The 18,932-nt window shown below is 37.1% G+C and overlaps 1 protein-coding gene across 26 annotated transcripts in view; it reads right to left on the reverse strand.

Moving 5' to 3' along the window:
* DLG2 (discs large MAGUK scaffold protein 2) overlaps window positions 1-18,932 on the reverse strand; it is a 1,693,368-nt gene that overhangs the window by 654,161 nt on the left and 1,020,275 nt on the right. For 25 of the 26 annotated variants that reach the window (XM_032393569.1, XM_032393582.1, XM_032393556.1 and 22 more), the window contains one exon: window positions 6,368-6,418. In XM_032393569.1, the coding sequence (XP_032249460.1) occupies window positions 6,368-6,418 (51 nt within the window). Of the gene's footprint in view, window positions 1-6,367; window positions 6,419-18,932 lie in introns of those variants that run through there. The other variant, XM_032393577.1, reaches the window with a different exon arrangement.

Below are 18,932 nucleotides of genomic sequence, written 5' to 3' on the forward strand. Positions count from 1 at the left end.
GATTTATTTATTTGAGAGAGTGAGAGTGTGAGCTGGGGGGGTGGGTCGGGGGGGCAGAGGGAGGGAGAGAGAGAAGCAGACTCCCTGCTGAGTGTGTAACTCCCCACCCACTGCTCCATCTCACAACCCTGAGATCATGACCTGAGCCGAAATCAAGAGTCACAGCTTAACCGACTGAGCCACCCAGGCACCACAATTATGTTACTTTTCTGTTTAAAATAATTCAAAGGCTCTCCATTGCCTTTGGGATAAAATTTAAACTCCTCTGTAGGTTACCTAAGGCATCTATGTTCTCAACCTTCTCCCAACACTCTAGCCTGGCCTCTCCCTCTGAGCCCTACCTTAGCTTGAGGTGCAGTCATTCTGGACTTGAAGTTCCTTAAGCATGTTACTTTTCCATGGATCCTTGAACATTTGTATCTGCTGCTCCCTGTCTGAGAGGCCTTCTTCCACTCCCTTTTCTATGGCTTGCTTCCTCTCATCTTTCCTAAGCCAGCTCAGGTATAAAGCCTCAGGAAAATACCCCATTCTGCACCAGGTATCCACAGCACTCTGTTATTCATGGTTTTCGCCTGACTTCTCTGTGTTCTCTACCAGGCTGTAAAATTCTATGGAACAAGGAATGTGCCTGACAAATGTACATTAGACACGTGTGGAATTCACTATGTGTGGCAAGTGGCCAACGCACTGAATGATGCTGCTGTACAGGAGGACTCATCAACTTGTCCTGAAATTGTTCAATGCCTTTTTCTTTCTTTTTCTGTCATGGTAATATAAAGGACACTATAATAAAATTCCTCCTGTCAAGGAATTCATAGGTCAGTGGAAAAGACATATTTTATTCATCATTTAGTGTGAGAAGTTCTCTGCTTGGGTTAATTTATAAAAGGGACCTTGCCCAAGGGGGAAAGTCAAGAAAAGATTCTTGGAGAAAATGACATTTGAACTTAATTTTGAGGACAATCTAACCAGTGGCAATGAGTTTAGGTTCTGGTTATCTGTTGGGCATGGGGCTGAATCCTAGCTCCATCCTTTACTAACATTATGACTTTTGACAAGTTATTTAATTTCTGAGACTCAGTGTCCTAATATGTAAAATGGAGTTGGCAATATCCACTTCATAGGGGTGTTACTAAATGTGATTAGTTCATTACTAAATTAAATGTTATAGAGATTAAATGTAGAAAAAGTAGACGCTGTAAGAGCATATAACAAGAACCCTAACCTCTTCATTATTGGTGTCTGACACTGAACAAAGTTAGTGTTAGATCAGTTAGACCAGTCAGATCATTGAGACTGGGAGGCTATGTTTTTATTTTATTTATTTATTTTTTTAAAGATTTTATTTATTTATTCATAAGAGACAGAGAGAGAGAGAGGCAGAGGGAGAAGCAGGCTCCCTGCTGAGCAGGGATCCCAATGTGGGACTTGATCCCAGGACCCTGGGATCATGACCTGAGCCGAGGGCAGACGCTCAACCATCTGAGCCACCCAGGCACCGAGGCTATGTTTTTAATAAGCTTTCTTCATGATCCTAATAAATAACACTTGGAGAACTACAAAGCTAGCACAAAGGAAAAGTGAAGAATAACAACTATGCATGCTGCCCTAAACCTTTATATTAACTCATTTAATCATCACAAAGACCCTAGGAGATAATTATAGATACTTTGCCTCATTTTCAGCTGTGGAAATTGATGCACAGAAAGGTTAAGTATTCAGCTCAAACTAACTCAATCAGTAAGTGATAGAACCAAGATTCAAATGCAGGCCATGTGTCTCTACTTCACTGCACTTACAGTGGTAGAGCACTGGCATAATCCATTCATACACCAAATATTCACTGAGTATATACTATATTCCAGACAATGTTCTAGGCAAATTGGATACAGAAGTGACTATATATTTACATATACCATATATTTAGGGAGGGAGATAGATATTAACAAAGTGGGCAATAAATAAATTAATAATATAAATTTCAGATATTGTTAAGTGAAATTAAAAAAGTCATAAAGTTATGAAAGTGGAAAAAAGTGTAATGGGGATGCTGGTACTAATTTAAATGGGGTGCACAAGGGAGACTTTTCTGAGACATTTGAGCAGATATTTAAATGATGGAAAGAGCAAGCCAGGTAAAGATCCAAGGGGAGATTCTAGCAGGAAGATAGAATAACAAATATAAAGACTTTAAGGCAGGGAAAGCCTGGCTTTTTGGAGGAATGACAAGAAAGTATGTGTGAAATGTTATAGGAGTTGGTGGTGAGGGCATAATGTCAGAGAGAGAAGCAGGGGTCAGATTGTATAAGGTCTTGTAGGTGATGCTAATGAGTATAATTATCACCTCTTGGAGGGTTTTAAGAATAAAAGTGGTATAATCTGGTTTACATTTTGAAAAAGATTACTCTGGCTACTTTGAGGAGTGGGCAAAAGTGGTAACGACTACAGTGGTCCAGGCATGAGAATATTAATTTGGGCTAGAATTCAGCAGGGTCAGTGATAATATTTGATTGATTTTGAAATATATTTTCATGGGAGCACGGGTAGGACTTGCTCTGGAGGCCAAGGGAAAAAGAGCAATTAAGCAAGACTCCTAGAGAGGGTTTTCTGGGGGGGGGGGGGGCTTGAATAATAAGGAAAATGATAGAACCAATTAGCTAAGATGAGGAATATTAGGGTAGGAGCAGCTTTTGCCCCGAGGGTAAGGAGTGCAGGGAAATCTTGAATTCTGTTAGGAACATGCTCAGTTGATAAGACCTTCTTGATATTCAGCAGAGATGCCAACTGGACAGTTAGCTGTACACATTTGGAATGCAGGAGAGATCATAACTCAGATTTGGGAATTGTCAGTTGATAGGGTATATAACACCACGGGTCTGCATGAGATCACTAAGGGAATGAGGAGAGGTTGAGAAGAGGTCTGTGCACTGGGTTTCTGGAGTGCTCCAACATTTAGAGAAGGAGCGAGCAAGGAGACAAAGACAGAGTGTCAATGAGGTGGTGAATAAACAGGAGAAATATTTTGTCTTGCAAGGCAAGGAATTATCATCTTGAAGGAAGGAGTCAGCAATAGTTGCATCAAATGCTGCTGAGAAGTCAGCACAGAGAAGTGATGCTTGAACTTAGCAAGATGGAGCCTGTCAAGACTTTGATGAAGACGGTTTTAGGACTACTGATGAAAAAAATGAACTAGGTTAAAATAAGAAAATGAAGTAATAAACTGAAGTTATTGAAAATAGACAACTTTCCTAGATTTTTGGTAAAGAAACTAGAACTATGAAACAATAACAGGAAGGGAACATTGGGCCAAGTGACATTTTGTTTTGTTTGCTTTTTCCTATATTACTCCATTGCTAGAGGACTTTTTTCTTTTTTTTTTTCTTTAAAGATTTTATTTATTTATTTGAGAGAGAAAGAATGAGACAGAGAGAGCATGAGAAGGGGGAGAGTCAGAGGGAGAAGCAGACTCCCCACCGAGCAGGGAGTCCGATGAGGGACTCGATCCCAGGACTCCAGGATCATGACCTGAGCTGAAGGCAGTCGCTTAACCAACTGAGCCACACAGGCGCCCCTTTTTTTCTTTTTTAATGAGAGATATTACATCATGTCTGTATTAAATTTATCCAGGAAAAAAAAAGAGAGAGAGAGGAACTGATATTGCAGGAGAGAGAGGAGACAACTGCAGAAGCAGAGTCCTTAAAGGGACAAGAGGTTAGAGAGTGTGGGTCACAAGTGAAGGGCTGGCCTCGTAAAGGAGCAGGGAACATTCTTCCATGGAAAAAGGGAGAGCACACTGGCAGAGCTGGTGGTAGGAAGGTCAGGCGGTTTTCTTGTGACTGCTTGGGTTTTCTCAAGGACATAGGAAGAGAGGTCAACAGCGGAGACTGAGGATGAGGGAGGGGGTGTTTGAGATTTGAGGAGAGCAAATAAGTTGTGAATCTGTTGTCCCAGAGAATGAGAGAGTGATTTTTCTAAAGAAATGTCTAAGAATTGCTAGGATGTTTTGAAGGTTCACTCGAAATCAATAGCTATAAATTTAAAGTGAGATGAACGAGTGCTTCTCTAGCCCCATTCATTTGCCCAGGCACTGGCATGGAGGGCTGAGGCTTTGCTGGAGGAGCACGGAAAGGGAGAGAGGAGAAGAAGGAATGGTAAAAGCCTGTTTAGAGGGCGTCTCGGAGTATGGTGGGTGGGGGAGGCGTGGGCATAAGAAAGGTGAAAACTGGTAAGGGAAATGGTAAAATCGGTGACTCAAGGTCCCAATGGAGTTGGAAGACTTTTTGAGGGGGGCGGTACTAGAATAAATTATAAGAACAGAAAAGAGGTGGTGTTCAACGAGGACAACGCTTGATAGGGGTTTTGGGGGCGGGTGTAGTTCATGGCAGTGTCCAGGTTCCGAGTGTGACTGAGACTCCGAGGGCAGGAGTGAGATGACACGCCAGATCTGGAAGCAAGGGCGTGTCAGAAGGGAGCCGGCAACACACAGTTGTCTCACTCCCACGGGATGTTCTTCCTCACACCAAAGTGAGCTTAGATTTTCTGATCTATAGAACCATGACACAAAACGGTGTCATGTTTGAGATGTGGGGGTGTGGGGAGAGAGAAGGGGTGGCTCCAAGAGTGTGGGATCTGTGCGGTCTAACAGGGTCCTGCATTTAAGAAGGGTCACGTGGCACTTAATGCCTGGGTCTTGACATCTTTTTTGATTCTTAATTTTTAAACAAGGGCCTCACATTTTCATTTTACACTGTACTCCGCAAATTATATAGCCAGTCCTAGAGAGAAGATTAGTGATTTAGTAGGAGAAATGTGTTCTTTTTTCATTTGGGCTGATTTTCCATAAGCCTCGTTTTTCTCCATTTAGCATGCCATTAAAATTTAACCAAAGTTCATAATGGAAGTTTTAAAGAACACATCTGTCAAACACTTAACTTTTAATGTAAATTTCCTTTTAAAACCACTCATGCTCAATAAAAATTAGGCTGAGAATGAAAAATTCCCTGACTCAGGAAAGTGAATAATCAGTAAACTTAAAAGAAATATAAATTTAAGTGCAGGTCTAGAGTCTGAATTCATACTTGAATGAAACAGCTTAGAAAAATACTTATAATTTTATTTCTTATTGTAAATGAATTATATGTTTAATATGGAATATTTAGCAAAAAAATGTATACAAAAAGAAGAAACTAAAAATTATCCAAAACCCTTAACAAGAGTTAACATTTTGATGTAGATCCTTTCAGGCTTTTGTATATACTTATGAATGCAAATTATGCATGTTGGTACTTATGGGATTGTAATTACATACCATTATAAAATTTATTTTTTGAATTTGACAGGTTAACCTTGTTAGGCCTTCCATTCTTTTATTTAAATATTCTTAAAAATACCATTATAATATAATTTAATATAATTTTCTATTATTTGGACATAAAATAATGTATTACTAAACACTTGACTTTTCAATCTTCACTATTATAAACAATACCAATATGAACATTCTTTATATCTTTGTACATTTTTATAAGTATAAATTCTGAGTCAAGAAATTGTGCCCATTTTAAAGCTTTTGATCCATTTTTCCAAATTGCTTTTTTATGGGTGTAACAATTTCTAGGTCTACTCCATGGCAGTGAATACTAATCTTTCTTTTAAATTTTCCCAATTGGACAGACAAAACCCATTTAACTTCATTGTTTTCTTTGTTTATTAATAAGGTTGAACAAGTTTTCATGTGTCATTGGCCTTTGCTTTTTGATGAATGTCCTGTTAATGCCTTTTGGTCATATTTTTTCTAGGTGGTTTTTGGCCTTTCTCTTGCTGTTTTGCAAAATGCCTTTATAAATTAGGGTTGTTACACAGAAATTTGCTAATTTGTCAAAGCCTTGCCAAGGCCCTAATAACATATTTGCAGAGATCTGCAGGATTGCTGTGTTTTTTCTCCATGAGGGTGGCTTTAAAATGCATCACTTTTTTTTTTAAACTAAAAAATACATGATAATGGTAGTTATGAGATAGCATTAATATTACATAAATGAAAGTATTTTGTACTGTATCTAAAAATGCATAGCAAAATGTTAATAATGAAAACAATAGGAAAAAGTGCTATACTAGCTCACTGAATATATCTGTCTTTCTCATTCATTTCTCCAAATCTTGGCAATGCAATTTACATATGGAATATTCCGTGATTTGGTCTGTTTGTCTCTGTGCCCTCCATTGTAAGCATTTCATTAATATTTTTATTTTGAGTCCTGTTGGAAACTTCCAAGGTATAACACACAATTGTGTGATTTCTCAAAATAATCATTAGGATGCAGAATGTCAAATGAAAGACTGAGGTTTTGGATTGTTGGATTTTTCTTACCCTTTCCAATGTAATTTCTTCAAACTCATATTCAATTTCTGTTCCATTGACCTGTGAGTAGGAAAAAAAAGAAAGAATGATTAAATACACATTAAGGGGGAGATGGCTGTGTTTTTAACAACATTCGAGGTTAAGTTTCATTCTGGCTATGAATAAACCACACTTTGTTAAAAATGTTTGTGATTGTATATTTTCATCCAAATAAAATACAATCTAAGTTATTCTAAAATATATGAGTGAAATTTTGCAAAAAATAATCAAAGCTTATTGCATTCCTTAGAATTTGTGATATTTGGGGCAGAGGGAACAATACAAAATATGCATTGTGAGGTTACAAAGAAGAAACCACCTAGGGGTAATGTTACAGTTACAAGGGAAATAATTTCCTAATATCTTTAAAACTTCCATGAACAAACACTAAAATATGACCTTAAAAAGTCAGTGGAAGAGGCAGCACAACTATATGTCATATTTTGCCAAAAAATAGCATTCAGAATAACCATGTCAGATAAGAAATGTCTTTTCTTTATTGGCTCAAGCTCAGGTAATTCATCCCCATTATCCTCATTATATTTATTAGGAAGCCCTGGACCATGTAACATAGCCATGCTCATGTACTTCAATAGCAGCAAGTAAAGAATAAAGTAGGACATGTTTGAAATTCCTAGTGAGAAAGCTTTAACCACCTAAACAACTCTTGCACTGATACGAATTTACAGAGAGAAATATTAAAGACAGCCAGGCAACAAATCACATATGCCTTCTATGTCAACAGATATGCATACACAATAGATGAAGAGTGGCTTTAAAATAGCCTAACAAATATTCAATTCCCATTCTTATCAGAGTCCTTTTCAGCCAGGCAAAAATCTCTGAGCGAGAAAATACTTGAGTTGGCTGTGTCTTTTTTCTTACATGTGTCTGGCAACATCATTAGCATTTAAGGATCATCTAGAAAGACGAATTTCTAACCATCATCATCTTTGTAGGGTCTTAACCAGTTGACTTTTCCTTCCTTAGAAGAATTTAAACATAGTTCTTGCAGACTGAGAGCTCTATAAAGGCAAGGACTGGATACCCTATTGCTTAACTGAGTCTGGCAAGAAATAATTGATGAAGGAAAGAAAAGAAAAGAGGACAGAAAGAACGATGGACTGAACTCAGTATTCATTTATTTATCTGATTTGTAAACACAGGTACTTGTGAATTCTCTTCCATAAGGAATTTGGATGCAGTATCAACGGAAGGTGTAATTATAACTATAATCAGCAGCTATAAAGAATGACGATAGACTTTACTTATGTGTGTCCACCAGCCACTTAGAGCATGTTTTTGATTTTCTAATTACATGAGCTAATTGGTGAATCACATTTTACTGTGTTACTACATTATCAAACAGCCTTGAACCAAATTTGATTTTCTGGGCTTCAGCAAGTTAATGACTCATAGAAGAGGACTTATGATGTTAGGAAGTTTTAGCGGCTTTATGGAAGTTTTCGTTCTTCATGTGTAAAAGTACAAAACAAAACTCAAAGTCCCCGGATGTTTGTGTCTCCATATTAATTCCGTTTTTTGTTTGTTTTTTTATAACTTTCTTTAGTTGATGGAAGACAGAAAGGGAAGGCTGAATTCATGTGATACGTTTTAATTCTCCCAGTGTGGCTTTGTGAAGCTTTTCTTTGCTTCAGTGACTTCTCTGGAGTGAAGCCCTTCACATTATCAAAGTGCTGAAAAGTGGGGAGAAAAAAAAAAACAACTTCAAAGAAACAAAAACAAACCTCTGATAATAAAATCTAAAGGCTCAGGCTGAAAGAAATGCTGTTAGGAAGTGCTTAAAAGACAATAGTCCTTTAGTGGCATACAGCGCGTGTTCCTTCGTGGGGTCTCCCTGAATCTTTGCTTAACAAGTCTATGATCATGTACACTGCCTTCAGTTCCTACATGCACTATAGACACATATCCCGATTGCTATTCAAAAGTTCCCTGGTCAGCCAGACAAACTATTGGAGGCTTACAGACTCCATGGGTCTTTAGTTTTCAACCCAAACAAGTCATGTGATTTGCCTAATTCCCTAGTCTCCAGGATGTCTTCATAAGAAGAGATGATGCCATCTGGATTGGGATGGCACCTTGCTTTTAAAAAAATAGCATTAAAAAAAGAAACAATAGACTTCTTGAGTATGATAAAATATTCAGCAACTCACTAACCCAGCTGTTCTGTTTAAATAATCTGTGACTAAACAATAAAAATAATCCTTGCTACCTTAAAAAAATACCATATAATTTCACTTACATGTGAAATCTAAAAACCAAAACAAATGAATGAACAAACAAAAAGAAGAATCAGAGCTATAAGTACAGAAAACAAACTCATGGCTGCCAGAGAAAAAGGGGGGAGGGAGGATGGACAGTGGGGGGAGGGAGGATGGGCAAAGTGGGTGAAGGGGAGTGGAGATACACGCTTCCAGTTACAGAATGACTAAATCACAGGGATAAAAGGTACAGCACAGGGAATATAGTCAAAGGTATTATAATAGCTTTGTAGGGTGACAGATGGTAGCTACACTTGTGGTGAGCATAGCACAACATAGAGAATCATTGAATTATTATGTTGTACATCTGAAACTAATGTAAAATTGTGTTTCAACTATACTCAAAAAAAGAATCCTATGACTGCCACAGGATTTAGTGAAATTATGGAGGAATGAAAGGTTTTTTAGCAGAGCTGAGGCAATATTTCCACCATGAATTGAGAATATTTAAAACATGGTATCACAAGAGACAATGTGGGAGTTCAGGAAAGTCATTTAAGAGGTCCTAGCGTCTATTCTGTCATCACTAGGGGAGTGTGATCTCTGTTCGGCCTCAAGACACCTGAGACAAGAAATCTCACAACCTCACAACTCTTGGCAAAAACCCTGGGGGAAAGGATAGAAAGCATAACTAAGTATACCTCCATTTTAATCAGAAGTATGTAAGAGTGGGTTGTGACATTCATGAAAATTTAGTGACTTTTCAAATGAGTACACCAATATGATATTCTTTAAATAATTTTTTCCACATTTATTTAGAGGAGTGGTTGCTTGGTAAAGAGCCAAGAAGTATAAACAGTAATTGCCCCCATCCATAGTTTTATGTATCTCCAGAAAAAAAAAAAAACAAAATACTATGCTGTGAATGGGCTCCCATTATCTTCTGGAGGCTTACAATCTGTTGTCTGAACTTGCCTTGGTGGTCTCCCTCTATTCCCAATCAGTTAGTTTACCAATACATATCTTTAAATTCACAAAACTCTCTTCCTGAAAAGAGTTCTGCCACATGCAATTGTCGGTGTTGCTCTTGACAGGTAATATTTCAGGTGATACTTAAGTACCCAGGCAATGTGTTATGCACCTGATAGTTTGGGGCCTAGACAGCTACATGGATTGGGTTCAAGTTATTACAACTCTGGCACTGACCATCACTGATAGTCTCTTCTCACCTTGAAGACTAGAAAAGTGAGAGGATTGACATTTTTGTAGATATAAAGGTCATTTTCCAGTTTTGAAAAATCTGTTTTTCTTTAGCTACTTATTTTCCTGAATCTAATGGTTCTGTGGTGACAGCTGGTAGGTTTCTATGGGGGCTAGAAAATCAAATTGATGCCACACATTTTCCTGCACTGTTCTGGGCATGTAGCCTTTCTGGCATCATACAGAAGTTAAGAGAGTGACCCATTCAGATTCAAACTTGGTATGTATGTATGCATGTATGTATGTATTTATTTTAAAGATTTTATTTATTTATTTGACAGAGAGAGACACAGCAAGAGAGGGAACACAAGCAGGGGCAGGGGGAGAGGGAGAAGCACACTTCCCACTGAGCAGGAGCCCAATGTGGGGCTCGATCCCAGGACCCTGGGATCATGACCTGAGCCGAAGACAGACGCTTAATGACTGAGCCACCCAGGCGCCCCTCAAACTTGGTATTTAAAATTATAATTTCATGAACTTTGAATGCTATCACACTGCTTTTTTTTTCTCCTTCAGTGCTACTTTAATTACCTGACCAGATGATCATATAATTTAATTGAGATGTATTTTTATCTTCTGAAAAGAGGTCTTTCATGAATAACATACATGAACTATTTCATGTTTTAATGCATTGAGAATAAACACACAGTTCTTCAAGAGGCACCAAACATACTAAGACCTCAGAGAAATGTGATATCCAATATATAAAATAGAGAGGTGGACTAGAACCACAGCTCCACTGTTGCCACATGGAAGGATTGTGTGTGTGTGTATATATATATATATATATGTATATATATATATATATAATATGATATATGATGTACTAATTCTGCCCTTTATTAAAAGTAATTATGACACAGTAAACAAGACTTGTCTCTGAATATTATGGTTTTTCATATAAAGCTGCTGTTGGACTTTGGGAGGGGGATGTGATGATCATGGAGACTGGGGAATCTGGTTTTCATGGCTTCTTGCCACTCCCAGAACAAGGCAAAGCCCAAGTCACTCTGTTTCATCTGTAGTGGCAGCATATAACACAGTGCCTACCACACAGAGGCTCGGTGACCATGTGCATGAGGAAATAGAAACATTGACGAATCACTAAATATGATTTTTTTGGGGCGGGTAAAATTTGATGCTCTCAGAGAAGGCTGTAGCAGCAAACGGAGATTCCTACAGGACCTAGGCCTTTGGAGATTCCCAGCTCAGATATCCTCATCTCTGAGATCAGCCCTTCTCAGGAGTCCTTTCTGCAGAGTCGCAACCATGATCAGATGCCCCAGCAAGTCTATAACATACACACACACACACACACACACACACACACACACACACCTCCCCTTGTTGGTATTCGTCTACATTGTCAATGGTCATCCCCCTTTCCTATTGGAGATCTATTACAGCAAACACATCATGATGCTTTACAGCTCCTTACACTTGAATTTCCTACGTACATTCTATTATATTTAGTAGGTAAGATGGTTTCCAGAGTTAAAAAAAAAAAAAAAGACAGATCTGAATCCTAGTTTCAATATTTATGAGATCGCGAATGTAGCCAATTTCCTTAACCTCCCAAAACCTTAAATTCCTCATGTGTAGAAGGGTACTAACAAATACTTCCCTAATATGGTCATTGTGAATATTAGATAATTTGTGTAAAACACTTGGCACACATCTTAAGTGATAAAGAAACTATATTTAGCTATAATACCACACAATTCTCTTCATGAAGTTTTTGGGAGCAATAAATGAGATTACACATTATCAACTACCTGGAACATAGTAGGTCTTCAAGAGTGAGAGCTATTTTTTTTTAAAGATTTTTATTTTTATTTTTTATTTTTTTGGACAGAGAGAGAGACAGCGAGAGGGAACACAAGCAGGGGGAGTGGGAGAGGGAGAAGCAGGCTTCCTGGGATCATGACCTGAGCTGAAGGCAGATGCTTAACAACTGAGCCACCCAGGTGCCCCTTCAATAGTGAGAGCTATTTTAATTAGCTGTGGATTCATAATGTGCAAGGTTCACAAGACTTATATGATCAATTATTGAATATTTGCTAATTTCCCCAGTAATATAAAATATAATTTAATAAGCAAATAAGTTTGCTTTCTACTACAAAATCCACTAAAAATTTTTTTAACCTAAATATCTCTTTCCTGAACCCATCTAAGATGTACTCCCTTGTGGAGAGGAATCATCTTAGCATTCCCTCCCAAATCAGGTCAGCGTGGCCTTCACTCAGAATATTACCTCCACTGGACTTTCTTCCAATCTTCTGTCTGCTCCCTCTTACATTATCTTTTTAACGTTTATTGCCCAGTTTTGACCATTATGTTACTCTACTGATACTCACTTCCCTAAGGCTGAACTCTTCTTGAGACTTTTGGGAGAAATAAAAAAATAGCTTTGTCTCTGAGAAAGAGGAAAAAAGATAAGGCAGTTTTGTTCTACCTCAGTCTAAAAGAAAGAACTGAAGAAGGCTGATGTTCATTGTCTCTATGTTCTTATCACATTTAACTTTAAGTGTCTCTGCTGAATGGATGAAAAAACAATCAAGTATTGAAAAAGTGAGAGTCATTCAACCAACATGGAAGCTCTAATCAGAATGAGAGCATCATTAGACAAAGCTCAAGGTGTGTAGCACACAACTAAGCTGTCCATCACTTCCTTTAACTAATGTTCCTTCTCCTAGACTATCTCCACTGCCTAAAATTGTGCCCTCTATTCATATTAAGAGGAATTACCACATAGAAATAAAAAACTTAGATTCTGGGATCCAAAAGAGTTGAATTCCAATGCCAGTTTTGTCACTTACAAGCTGTTAGAATTCATCTTTTTATGTGTTATACACATTTGTGTGTCAATATTGTTTAAACAGTAAGCAAAAAAAATTGTTTAAGCTTTGTAGAGCATCTGTTTTAATCTAAGGTATGGATCTGGTTATTTTAAAAATACAATTCAATTAGGGCGCCTGGGTGGCTCAGTCGTTAAGCGTCTGCCTTCAGCTCAGGTCATGATCCCAGGGTCCTGGGATCGAGTCCCACATCGGGCTCCCTGCTCAGCAGGGAGTCTGCTTCTCCCTCTCCCTCTCCCTCTGCTTGTGTTCCTTCTCTCGCTGTGTCTCCCTCTGTCAAATAAATAAATAAAATCTTAAAAAAAATACAATTCAATTATAATGAGACTAATTTAAAAATATGCAGTTTGAAAAGAAGTTAATCATAGTAAGTACTTCTTACTTTTAAAAAACACAAACTATAAAAATAATTATGGATATTCTTAGTCAATATTCTAGTTTTGGTAAGACCATTATTCCTATTATTCACCTGCTTGTGATCTACCAGTAAACCCAGATTTCACGTTAAAACTTCTAATCTTAATTAAATTTCTGAGCTCAGTGAACTGCTAAATCACAGCATCCACCAAATAGAAAAAAAGAATCAGTATCCTATAACCTGTTCCATTCTTAAACAATTTTCCTTTGGTTTTGTTATTCCCTCTGCCTTTGTTATTAAGACTTTATAACACACACCTTTGGGTCTAAAAAAGGGTTCTTAGGCTCAATAATTACTATGTCTGTTTTTTCACTTAATTAGAAACCACAGCTTTTTAAAAATTATTATTAATCATCTGTAAAAATGTGATAAATTTTCCTAGTTTTTCTGTCCAGAAAAATCAAGGAAAATAGCTTAGGGTTCTTACATGTATAAAAAGAAACTTTAGATAGATAGATGGGATGGATAGAAAGACAGATGACAGATAGATGATAGCTAGCTAGCTAGCTAGATAGATGATAGATAGATAGATAGATAGATAGATAGATAGATAGATATAATTAAAGGCTTCTGTAAAGAAGGAAGAATATAGTGCTTAGTAAGTTCAGAACTGGATTTGCCTCTGATCTGGACATGGCACATTTCTTCCCAGCTTTGCTCCCTTGCTTTGCACCATATGCTGGATGGAGTAATAATAGGTGATTTTAATGCTTTCACTTGGCTCCAGCATGATGTATCCTGTTTTGTTTGGGGGGCTTTAAATATTACTTAAGTTAAAACATGTTCTTTGAGAGCAGTAAGTGGTTGAGAACACATTGATCAATGGTTGTGAGGACATTATGATCCACCAGGTTTTTGTCCCATCAAGCCCCCTCTCCCTCACTTCACTATCCCCATAAACAAACCACTTGGTCAACTGCAAGCAGGGTCCAAGAGAATCAGGAGCTCAAACACATGCCAAAAGATTTAGAGCAACAAAAACAAAGTGAGTGCTGAACCATAAGATGAGACTTTACAAATGCAATGATGTGATCTGATAGTAAGAATATTTTCTCTTTCTCTTGGGTATGATACAACTATAGTAAGAGGCAGAATATCAGTTCACCCAGTTCTTCATCTTCAACTTCTCTCTTCAATCTGAAATCTTGTTTCCACCAACGTACAAAAGCAGAGGATCCACAAAGACTTTCCCACATTTGATTACGATGATCTTTTCCCAGCCTCAGCTTCTCTGGCTTTCCTGCAGTATTTAACACTCGGGAGTGACCACCACTTGAAATTCCTCTTTTCTTCTGTCACATAGTTGATATCCTCACTTGTTTCCTCCCTACTGCTCTGTCCATTGCATTTTCTGTTTCCTTTCTTCCTGCCAGATATGAGCATTTGCCAAGGTCTGTCCCTTTTTGTTATACAATCTCATTCAACTTTTATTTTCTAAGTAAATGCCCTGATGTCACCCCAGTCTTAGTAATTCTGAGACAGGACTAATCATGCTTAATTATATTTATAATTTCCTCCAGTCTATTCTCTATATCTGTTAAGGAAATCCTTTTCCTTCTTTTTTTAAAGATTTTATTTATTTAATTTTTAAGTAACCTCTACGCTCAGTGTGGGACTTGAACTTACAACCCCTTGCTCTACCTACTGAACCAGCCAGGAGCCCTGGGAATCCTCTTTTTCATATGTGTCCTTTATATTTGTTATCAATACCTAACTAACATCCTATTTCAAGTTCTAAACTATTACTTTCTTAATATAATCAATATAACTTCCTAAAAACATTTCTGCCTAGATCATTTTTTCAATATCAATCTATTTTTCATATCCTTTGAGAGCTACCTTTTTTTAAAAAGATTTATTTTATTTATTTGACAGAGAGAGAGAGAGCACAAGTAGGGGGAGGAGCAGAGGCAGAAGGAGAAGCAGGCTCCCCACTGAGCAAGGAGCCCAACACAGGACTCTATTTCAGGACCCTGAGATCATGACCTGAGCTGAAGGCAGATGCTTAACTGGCTGAGCCACCCAGGCACCCCAAGAGCTACCTTTCTAAAAAGCAGTGTTATTGGCATGTAATAATGCTGTACAAAGTAGCTTTAAGTAACTTTTCTTTATCCTTAAAGAACATTTCAGAACATCCAACAGCTGTTCTCAATCTACCTTTGTAGCTACAGACCCTGCTTCTTATCTTCAAAAACATTTTCTAGCCAAGTAATTGTGCTGAAGCTTTTATAAAGCAACTCTTCTCTTTGGTATTTTTATTAATGTTATATAGTCCACCCTAAATGTCTTTATTTTAATCTATACTTATTAAAATCCCAATTAATTTAGAAAAATATTTTGAATGACTAGAATTTCCCAGGTACTATGTTAGTGTGTTAGGTCCTAGGGATACAATAGTAAAGAGAACAAAAGCCTCTGCCCTCATGAAGCTAGATTCTATGTGGGGATATGGAAAGCTTCTATTACTGTCAACATAAGGCTATCTCTTCCATAAAGTCAAAAAGATTTTTCTTAACAATCTCCTGGAAATTATCAACTTATTCTCTAAATTGCCCCCCAAAAATGCTAATAATAATAATTACCACCACCACCACCACCACATTCTGTTAAGTATCTACTACATGCTGGACACTATCATAAGTTGCTCTAATAATTAAAATAACCCTGAGAGTGAGACATTTTAATGTTAATTTTCCTATTAAGAAAGTTAGGTTTTTTAGTTAAGTGATTTCTCCAAGTTTACACAAGTTTTAAGTAATATGAAATGAGGACTATTCTATTCATCCTTCTCATCACTTAGTGATGGGAAGTATATGCTGAATACAAAATTTGCTGAACAAAATTAAAGAATGAGTGCCCATATGGAGGGAGGCAGGGATGGAAGTATCTAGTGCTTGAATCAAGGGAAGTCTCATGTTAAACTCTAGTCTTTCTTCCTGATCATACATAGCACAGTACTTGTGGTACTGTACTTGTGGTCTTCTTCAAGATCCAACTCCTTATGTTGTGTTTTATCTTTCCTGACACAGTCCTCTTGCTCAGATGAGGCACTATCTTTGATTTTTTTCTCTTGTGGCACCTATCATAATGACTTGCCCACAGAGTCATTTCATAAATAGCTATTGAAGAAAAAAATCAATTGAACCTTAGGTTGAGGGATTCTTATTTGCTGGAAATCTTTCAAATCCCTCTGTCTTCAAAAGTCCTCCTCACCATTGTCAGTTTCCAAACGAGTGAACTGCCTTAATTTCCCTCCCATCATTTCACTCCAAATCTTGCTAACAATAAACTGTCTCCCTTTTCATCTGAATTTGTCACCCTTTCAGCATCCTTCAAGATCAATCCATCAATCAACAAATATTTATTGAGTGACTATCCCCATCTTCTTTGCTAGCTCATATCATCTCTTTTTATCTGATTTTAAAAGCACATCACTATCTTCACAACCTTGGAAAAGAGCTATAGAGCTATATTACCCTGCTAATTCATCTGCTATTTCATCTAGATCACAGGAAGAAGATTTTTAGTTGTGTGATTCTGGAAAAATGCTTTGATCTGCTTGTTACAAAAAGAGTCAGATCAATCTTTCTGGAACAGACTTCTGCTACTTATTTATTTCACCTTTCTTGAAGTACGTTAAGATCCTAACAAGGAGCAAATTATTAATTCTGTTTTCATCCCCCTACCACATACACTCACCATTTGATAAAATATGGAAATTCTAAGGTTTCAAGTTGTTTATACACATCTTTTTTCAGATTATGCTAACAACAATATTAATCATTTACATACTATCTTTAGATACATTCTTGTATTGCTCCTCATAACAATCCCATGTGGATAGATAATACTATTACTCAATTTTACATATGAGTAAAGAGCTCAGAGATGGCAAAGTGTTTGCTCAAAATTGCTCAGCTAATAATGTTTTGTGTTTTAATTTGAATCTAGATCTTTTGGACTCTAGATTTAGAGCTGTTTCCACTACATTTTGCTGCACACAATGGTTATTCTTAAGAGATGATCTATGACTGGATCATATGAAATTTCTGGTGTTTAACTGTTTTGACTTACAAAATGCCAATTCTGCAAATTCTGCCTGGTTCAACCTGATAGTATAAAAACCTGTACATGGTGGTTAGGAGCTAGGATCCCGGATTCAGATTGCCTGGGCTTACAACATGATTCTCCCATTCTCTAGTTATGGAACTCTGGGCAAGTTACTTAATTTCTCTGAAACTTAGTGTCCTTATTTACAAAGTGGATAGTAATTGCACTTATCTCATTGGGTTGTATGAATATTGAATGATATAATTTTGTAGAGGTCTACTGTTCAGCACCTAGTGAACCTTCAAAAATACTAACTACAATTGTTTTACAGTTTTTCTTAGGTATGCCATTGGCATATTTAAATTCTGCCTATTCATCTTTCTAAAGAGAAACGTGTGCACATGGTGTGCAAGGAGGTTGAGAGTGATGGTAGGTGGGGAGATTAATGGCTACTGTTTGTAGGAATTTTTATAAAAATCAACATATATATATATATTAAGTGTGCTCAGTATTCTTACAGAAGACTTGAGTTACCCCTATTTTCCACTGTTAGATTCAATTAACTTATATCAAATAGAAACCTATAATGGAAAAAGGTACAAACAATATATTTTTCAAAGAAAAAATTAAAAGTTCAAGTTTCTATATCAGTGCTTCTAAGATAGCTCCTAGAGTTTAAAAAGGGTTATGCATACTAAGTTGTGGCCATGACAATACTTAGTCACACCAGGGAGCTCTAGGTTGATGCACTAAATCTATCTCTGTACACAATGCCAACTGGGAAACTAATAGTATAAACTCTAAACAGTTCATGAGTAACCATAGGTCAGTCTTTTTATTTTTTTTACCCTCGTGGAAGAGGAAGAGAGATTCAAATGGTGCTGGCATGAATCCTCAATTACATTAAATGAAATAAGTTATATGAACACCTTAACAATAGTAAACAAATATTAATCAGATGGAAAATCTCAGGTGGAAAGCATGAAAAATCAAAGACGGTAGGGCAAGGAGAAGATATGCAAGGAAATTAAAATCACACTTTCACCATACTATCATTTTCTTTATCCTTGCTTGTCATGTTTTCTCTCTATAATTCCTATTTATCCTTCCAAAAATCTTCTAAAAATCCATCTAATGTGATGATAAGCCCTGTGTTTCTTTTCCTAGCTCTCCTACACATATCCATGCACACAAAGACAGTGCACACACACGTACATAGCGCAGGTTGCACTACTGCTGTTTCTCTGTGTTTACAGAGTACCTATGTAGACCTTTTTCCCTGATTGTATAATGTATTGGCCACCAGTTTCACACTTCAGATTCAATTAGGCATAGATGCTAATCCTATATTGGCTACATATTAATTTTGTGGTTTTAGAGAAGATGTAAGCATCAGTTCCTCCTCAATAAAATAAGATAGAGTATCCTCCCTTTATCTATGGTTTCATCGTCCATGGTTTCAGTTATTCAGAGTCAACCACCATCTGGAAGCAGATGTTCTTCCTCCTGACATATACTCAGGTCAATAGTAGCCTAACCCTACATCACAATGCCTACATCATTCACCTCACTTCACTCATCACAAGGGAATTCTATCATCTCACATCATCACAAGAAGAAGGGTGAGTACAGTAAGATATTTCAAGAAAGAAAGGGGGAGAGACCACATTCACATAAATTTTATTATAGAATATTATTATAATTGTTCTATTTTATTATTAGTTGTT

Source organism: Phoca vitulina, unplaced genomic scaffold (assembly GCF_004348235.1).
Source record: "Phoca vitulina isolate PV1807 unplaced genomic scaffold, GSC_HSeal_1.0 scaffold74, whole genome shotgun sequence".
Classification (NCBI taxonomy): Eukaryota; Metazoa; Chordata; class Mammalia; order Carnivora; family Phocidae; genus Phoca; species Phoca vitulina.